This window comes from Cannabis sativa, chromosome 5, assembly GCF_029168945.1.
Source record: "Cannabis sativa cultivar Pink pepper isolate KNU-18-1 chromosome 5, ASM2916894v1, whole genome shotgun sequence".
NCBI classification, from domain to species: Eukaryota; Viridiplantae; Streptophyta; class Magnoliopsida; order Rosales; family Cannabaceae; genus Cannabis; species Cannabis sativa.
Genome location: NC_083605.1, coordinates 52,974,593 through 52,983,213, shown reverse-complemented (window position 1 = coordinate 52,983,213; position 8,621 = coordinate 52,974,593). Strand labels below are relative to the sequence as shown.

The 8,621-nt window shown below is 28.8% G+C and overlaps 1 protein-coding gene across 1 annotated transcript; it reads left to right on the top strand.

Annotated features, from left to right (window-relative positions):
* The first annotated feature begins 4,885 nt into the window (after positions 1–4,885).
* On the top strand, positions 4,886–6,244 carry LOC115717894 (uncharacterized). The gene has a single exon (XM_030646864.2). The coding sequence runs from the start codon at positions 4,886–4,888 to the stop codon at positions 6,242–6,244; it is 1,359 nt and encodes a 452-aa protein (XP_030502724.2).
* Positions 6,245–8,621: the final 2,377 nt, after the last annotated feature.

The window sequence follows — 8,621 nt, the reverse complement described above, 5'->3', positions numbered from 1 at the left end:
AAATAAATAATTAAGTGTAGAGAAGGCTTAATTATTAATTTCTATTTAATACTAGGAAAAATATACTTAATAAAATTGTACCAAAATTAATTATTTAAATAATTAATTTCACAAAGTATAATTTTCCTATTTTAATATTAGAAATAATAACTAGTCTAGAAATTACTATCTAGAAAATATCTTATTTGACTAAGTATCTTTTCAAAAAATTTGAAAAATATCTAGTTTAAGTTATATAGAAAAAAATCTAAAACCTAAATAATTTCAAATTTAGATTTAATTAAATATCAAAAATTAAGTTGTAACCACTTAATTTGAAGATATCTTTTTAAGTTAATATTCGAAAAGATATTAACCAAAAAAAAATATCTAAAATATTCCATTTTAAGTTAATATTTGAAAAGATATTAACTTAAAAAATATCTTAAGAATCTATATTAACTAATGCCTAAGATTCCTCAACTTGATTTAAAATTTAAATCAAATATTCAAATTTAAGTTAGATAAGAAAAATCAGTTGTTACAACTAATTTATAACTTAAATAGGAATATTTAATTAAATAAGCTCCAGAAAGAATCTTAGTTAGTTAAAATTCTATATTTAATTAAATACAAGAAAAATACAAATAGTTTGTCTAGAAATAATATCTAAACTAAAAGTGTTTTTCTTAAAATTAACTTTAAAATATTAAAATTAAATTTCATATATTTTAAAAGTTAATTATGTTGCTAATTCAATTTTATTAGGTCAAACTAATATAGTTAACCTAGTACAGTTATTCAAATCAGGCAAATGGGCCTTCACAATTGGGGTAGTTCATGTGAGGGGGTGCTGGGTTCAGTATGTCGTACCCACTTCTATGGCTCCCAACTCTCACACAAGGCCCAAAAGAGAGGAATTTAACCTTAAAATGAATAACTGTTATTAATTGAATAGGTCCAATAACTAAATGGACCTAAATAAAATCTATCATGGTGTGACATTTTATTTAGCAACAACCTATATGTATCTATATTAAAACAAAATAAACATATAGGCTCACACAGGCACACTTTGGATGGATCCTATCATGTTGCTAGGTCATACACAGATGAAAGAAGATTGTAAAATTTACCTGTTACAAATTATTAACTTGACCAAGGGAGCCATCAGATCATTAGATCTGGCAAAAGGTAACCATGGCTATTTGCAATCAAGTAATAATAGGTTTTAAAAACTTACACACAAGTTTAAACCATATACTCCTGCAACAAGGTTAGCTGGATAGTTGGAAGTAGGATTTATTTAATTTTAAATAAATAAATTTCGAAATTAATAATTAAAAAAAATATTTAATTAAAAAAAATAATTTATTTTCGAAAAAAAAATTATTTTAAATTTCGAAACTATTTTAAAAAAATTCAAAATTAAACCTACAATTTTGAAAAATTAGGTTTCAACCAACCTAAATATCATTTCAAAAATTTACTAACTACTTTTAATATTAAATGTTATTTTAAAAATAAAAATTAAATAAAAATTAGAAAAGATAAAAGAAATATCTTTTCAGATTTTAAATTAATTTGAATAAATAAAATAACAAAATTTAAAAGTTAGTAAAATATCTTATATCTATTTAAAATTACATGATTATAAATATCTTATTTAAATTTAAATAAGGTCAAAATATCTAAAAAGATTTAATTTAAAAAAAATCTTAAAAGATAAGATATTATTTAAAATATCTTAAAAGATAAGATATTTTTAAAATATCTTAAAAGATATTATAAATATCTTATAAAATCTGACCTTAAATTTAAAAAATATAATCAAATTTAAAAATAAGATAGATTTTTTTAAGCAAAAAGATAAATACTAATTCTATTCAAATTCAAATTACACTAATATCTTGAATTAAATTAAAAAAAAAATAAATTAATTCAAAATGATAATTAGAATTGAATTAGGAATAGTAATAGTATATATACAAAACTATACTAAAAATCGGAAGTTAATTCCATGAAAAAGCATGAAAAATCGAAGAAAAACGAAAAAAATTGTGAACTGTACGGACAGTTCTGCGATCGCAGGAAAATATTAGCACAGCCCCGATTTTTTCAAATCTTCAAAAAATCATAACTAATTCAAATAAAATCCAAATTAAGTTCTGTAAAAGGCTAACTTGCTTACTTTTTTCCATACTATCCAATAAAAATAATTTCAGAGATAAAATCGCAATTATTTTTCACGAAAATTTTACAAACATCAATCAATCATCAAACAACACTCAATACAACATGATACCATCCAAAGAACATACAAACAATCGTTTTAAAGTCCAAATTTCATGTAAGTAAATCAATTACCATGGCTCTGAGGCCAATTGTTGGGAATTATTTTACCAGGATCTTAGATCTACTCACAAGTATGTTTATTAACATCCTAAATAAGAACTTTCTAAAACGATAAAATAAACACATATAAAGTTAAGAAAACCTTACATTGATGCAGCGGAATAAATGTCTCCTTCCACTCAGATCTCTAACCCTTGATTCCTTTCTGTAGCAGAGTATAATCAAGATCTGAGCCCGAATGTCCTTCTTCTTCAAGTTTGATCCTTCACAGTCTTCCAATCTATGATTGAGTTACTGCTTGCTGTGTGTGGGCACTTACTCTTTCACTAGGGTCACGAAAAAGATGAAGGAGAAAAGAGAGAGGGTTTCGGCCAAGGTGTAGAAAGTGGGGAAGGCTCAGTTTTTCTGAAGAGAGAAATTTCTGTCAGAAAGGCTTATTCAAAGATGTGTATTTGACTGAGCCATCACTTTCTATTTATAGGCAACTACTAGGTCTAGGTTTAGAATTATTTGGTATTAAAATAATGAAAATATTAATTTGAAAAATCAACTTAAGTGGCCGGCCATGGTGTGTTAATGGGCCTCACTTAATTTTGCAATTTTATCAAATTTTATCTCTATTTTCTCAAAAACGCCAATTTTCCAATTCTGACCTTTTAAATGCCAAAACTAATTATTTAATAACTAAAATACATTATTAAATAATATTGTCATTTAATTTAATTATTAATTAGACATAAAAAGTCTATTAATAAATAAATAAACCTAGAAAACTCTTTTCCTTACAATTTCACCCCTGCTTAGTGAAAATTCATAAAATTAGACATAGTCTAACTTTAGAATTATAATTGATCAATCACGAATCAATTAATGAGTCTTACAAGCAAAATGTTCTCAACTAGAATGGGGACCATGGATCTATATGCTGAGCTTCCAATAAGTGAACCAAATTTACCAAGTAAATTCCTACTTATTAATTCTTCGTTGAATCCACTCTTAGAACTTAGAATTGCACTCTCAGACTTATATAGAGCATATTGTATGTTTCACGATACCAATATACTATCTCATTTAACCATTGTTATAATCTTATTGTGATTTAAAGATCCTCTATATAGATGATTTACATCGAGATGGGATTTCTTTACCGTTCTCACCCCTCAATGTATTTTGCCCCTTAAAACACTTAGCTACCTGTAAATGGTGTTTAATGATCTAATAATTAGTCAGTTAAACAAGAGCTCATCCATTTACTTCTATTTGCTAAGCTCGAAGGGAATCATCACTTGACTTCTATACACCAGTAGAAGCTATAGATTCCATATTTATGTTCAGCACTCCCACTCAATCATACTATCATGTTCTCGAAATATACGTATCACCCTGACCCGAAAGTAGGCTTAACTAATAAATCTAAGAACATGAATAGCACTCCTGAGTTGAGCCTAAGCATATCAGGATTTAGATTCTTTTAATCTTAAGATCAACTACTGATATTGACTTGGAAAGATATGTATAACGGTAAGTTTGTAATATCTTAACTTAGTTGCAATATCGGTCCAGTCCAATGTATACTCCATACATTCGAAACTAGTATACTTTACTAATGTCCTGAAAAGAACATAACACTTACTCCAAGTGTAAGTACACATCATCGCTGATTATCACATTAGTGTAAATCCAATAACAATGATGAAACAGGGACCAAAACTTTTGATGCATACGATCACAATCACATTCCACTGTGTTGACGATACTGTAATTGTGAATAAACATATGATCTGGATTTAACTGATTTTGTGTGTATGAATGTAATAAACATATTAAACATATTAAACCATTAGCATGTCAAATTCATGCAAACATTAATCACTTCGAATTTCTTATATTGATAACTAATCAGATTGTAAAGAGTTTTATTTAGGGCATAAAACCCAACACCAGGTCCAGATGGATATTCAAGCTACTTTTTTCAAGACAATTGGGATCTAATTGAGGGGGACTTATGTGATGCAGTGAGATCATTCATCCACTCAGGACACATACTCAAAGAGATAAACTGTACCACTCTCACTATCATCCCCAAAGTCAAATGCCCCAACACTCCAAGTGACTTCAGACCCATTGCATGTTGCAATGTAATATACAAGACAGCCACAAAGATACTTTGCTCGAGACTTAAACACATACTGCCAAAACTCATAGCACAAAACTAAGGGGGATTCGTTCAAGGAAGATTCATTGGCCACAACATAATGATATGTCAAGACTTGGTTCGGCACTATGGAAGGATATCCAAAAAGGCCAATTGCATGATCAAACTCGATCTCTAAAAGGCGTATGACACAATAGAATGGGACTTCATAGAGGAGGTTCTCAAGGGATTGCTCTTCCCTGATAAATTCATCTCTTTGGTGATGAATTGTGTCAAAACCCCAAGGCTCTCTCTCTTTTTTTCAATGGCACCTTACACGGTTTCTTTGAATCTAATAGAGGATTACGACAAGGAGACCCTCTCTCTCCTTTATTGTTTGTCATTGGAATGGAATACATGTCTCGGGTAATGAAGGAGATAGGATGCAAGCAAGATTTCTCATTTCATGAAAGATGTGCTTCGCTGAAACTTAACCACCTCAGTTTCGCCGATGATGTCCTTTTATTTTGTAATGGAGACTATAAAAGCATTATCTTAATGCTTCAAGGGCTTCAACTCTTCACCAACACATCCGGCTTGACCCCAAACAAGTTAAAATCTTCCATATATTGCAGCAACATGGCAGACATAGAAGTTAAAAGGGTGATTGATGCCTCTGGTTTCTCCCAACAGAAGCTTCCTTTCAAAAGGATCTCAAGACATGAATGTAACATACTTGCTGAAAAAATGACAACCCGAATTCGAACATGGAGCACAAGGAATCTATCATTTGCGGGTAGGGCTGTCCTTATTAATTCAGTCCTCTTTGCGATTCACTCATATTGGTGCCAAATACTCAAATTGCCAAAGAAAGTTATCCAAGAATTAGAAGCTATATGTAGGGCATTCTTGTGGAGAGGCCAACATATCATGCAGGGGGCTGGGAATATTGCTTGGAGCAAGGTTTTCCAACCCAAATCAGAAGGAGGGGCTGGTTTTACAAAAACAGCTGAATGGAATGTGGCTGCCTTGTTTAAATACGTATGGGCCATCGCCAACAAAGAAGACAACCTTTGGGTCCGATGGATTCACAATGTTTATCTCAAAGAGGAAGAATGGTGGAGCTACAAAGCTCCAAACCAAGGGAGCTGGTATTGGAAGCAAATTGTTGCTGCAAAAGATCAACTCAAAGGACTAATTGATACTCAACAATTCACTTCCAGCAGGTATACTATCTCTCTTGGCTATAGTTCGCTCTGTCCACCACAAACCAAAGTCACTCGGAGTAATGAAGTGTGGGGGAGATTTAATATCCCCAAACACAGCTTCATCACTTGGCTTTCAGTTCAAAATCGATTGAAGACCAAGGATAGATTGCACAAGCTTCATATAGCAGCTGATGCCACTTGCAGCCTCTGCTCTCGCCATGAAGAATCGGTAAGACATCTTTTCTTCAACTGCCAGTTAGCTCAGGAATGCGTGAATCAGGTTAAAAGATGGTTGTCCTGGGGTGTTCTCTCCAATGACCTTAACAAGCTTCTTAGATGGATAAATCGTGCAAAAATTAGCTTCTTCAAGAAGAAAGTTCTTGCAGCGGCTGTAGCTGGTTTAGTGTACTCAATATGGCACACTAAAAATGACAAACTATGGAATAATAAGATTGATAATGTAGATGCAATTGTAAAGAAAGTTCAGCTTACTGTCAAACATAGAATTGACTCCCTTTGCCCCAAAAAAGTGAGTCAAATAGATAGAGAATGGTATCAAAACTTGTAATAGCTTAGAAATATTTTTTGAGATCTCCTTTTTCATGAGATGCTCTTACTTTGTAAATGGTTTGTGAATTAATACATTGCTGATTTATCAAAAAAAAAATATTAATAAAATTATTTTAAAAATTATTATGTACTTCTCTCTCTTTTTTTCTTTTTGAGATAAGTATCTCACCTTGCCATATATATAGATAGATTAATACTAATAAAATTAGTTTAAAAATTACTATATACTTTTGTTTTAATTTTACATTTTTATATGAGAAAAAATAACAATAATAGTGATAATAATATTAGTAGTGAAACTAACATGAAACCATATGAATTTAAGTTTGAATTTGAATTAGTATATATATATTATTATACTTTGATAATTAAAAAAAAAAATAAGTTGAAAAAATTATAATAATAAATAATAAAAAGAAAGAAAAATAATAATAAAAAAAAATTATATAAAAGGTCATTTTTCACTTCTTTATTTCTTAACTTTCAATTATCTAAATAAATATATAGATTGATGTATCATCATCATCATAATAATAATAATAATAATAATAATAATAATAATAATAATAATAATAATAATAATAATAATAATAATAATAATAATTGATACAAATAACGATCAATAATTATTATATCCATTTCAATAATTTTAGTTTAAGCCTTTTGTTTATATTTATTTTATTTATTAATTAAAAATAAATAATATTAAAGAGAGGTATATGAAGCAACATTTGTATTTTGATTGAAAAAAATAGATAAAAAAAAAAATTTAAAAAAAAAGATAATATATAAACATGTAAATCATATATTAATATATATGGTGCTTTTTAATAGAATAAAATTGAAGGGAAAAAAATAACAAAAGAAAGCATGTGATTTTCACATAAAATAAATTAAAAAATACAATAAAACATACAAAACAACGATATTCTCGTGTAAAAAAATAGACAAAGTAAAAATTTTATACAAAACACATCAAAATATATACAATATAAAATAATTACAATCTATCAAATTGTTTATTACACTTTTTTTAAATATATAATATTATAAAAGCGATTTCATAAAAGAGATTGTATAAATATGCTTTACCCTTCCAAAACACATCAATTCATAGTGGAATCTTTGTGTTTAAAAACTTCAGTATAACAACTTAGAATTGGAATAGAATGTATTCACCATAGTATATAAGTTTACAATTATTTGAGTTTGGTTTATCTTCACCTTTATAGAAAAAAAAAATTCTATAACATATTATTATACTTATGAGAATTGAATATAGAATTTGAGTAGACGTATTATTATTAGAATTTAATATGGTATATGGTATATGATAAATAAATTTATTTTATAACATATAATTTATTATTTTATTATTATTAGAATTGATTATTGAATTTTAATAGACACATTAATATTACAATTTAATATAAACTAAATATTTTATATAATTATTATGTAGTCTTAAGTCACTCTATTAATAGTAAATTAATATATATGTAAGTTACTCTATTAATAATATCATATAATAAAATTTTAGCTGAAAAATAATTAAAAAAAAATTAAATAATTGACAAAAATTAAGAAAACAAAGAATAGGGAAGAAACTTCAAATAGATTGCCACCTAAACTCTTTAATAGTTCCTTTATATATATTGATTGATTATTAATAATAAAATTGAAGTAAGTAAATAGTTAATAAAAATAAAATAAATTGGAAAAATAAATGAATATTTATGGAATGGGTGGTTCGTAAGTAATTTGATGAAATGGGCCTAGAAGTAGGGTCTTAGTTTTCTTGAAGCAAACATGAGGCAGAAAGCTAATTTTTCGATCAAGGTATACCGATTTTTGGCCCCTATCATGTGTTTGCTAACATAGTATACTGGATGTTGAACTTTTTCTTCCTCCCAGACCAGGGTCGCACTAACGGCGTTCTCGGAGACAGCTAAATATAAGAACAAGTCTTCTCCGTGAACCGGCTTAGACAGTATTGGTGGTTTGGCCATGTGTTCTTTCAATTTCCTAAATGCCTCCTCGCATTCTTCAGTCCATTCAAATTTTTGACACTTCTTCAAAATATTGAAGAAAGGGATGCATTTGTCGGTCGAGCGGGAGATGAATCGACTTAGGGCAGCAACCTTCCCAGTCAAGCTTTGTACATCCTTGTATTTTTTCGGGAAAGGCATGTTCAACAAGGCCTGTATCTTTTTAGGGTTTCCCTCTATCCCGCATTGGCTTATGATGAACTCTAGAAATTTTCTTGATTCGACGCTAAATGTGCATTTTTTGGGATTTAGTTTCATATCGTATATCCGGACTACCTCAAAACACTCCGTGATGTCATCTGCATGGCCCATGCACGTTCTGGATTT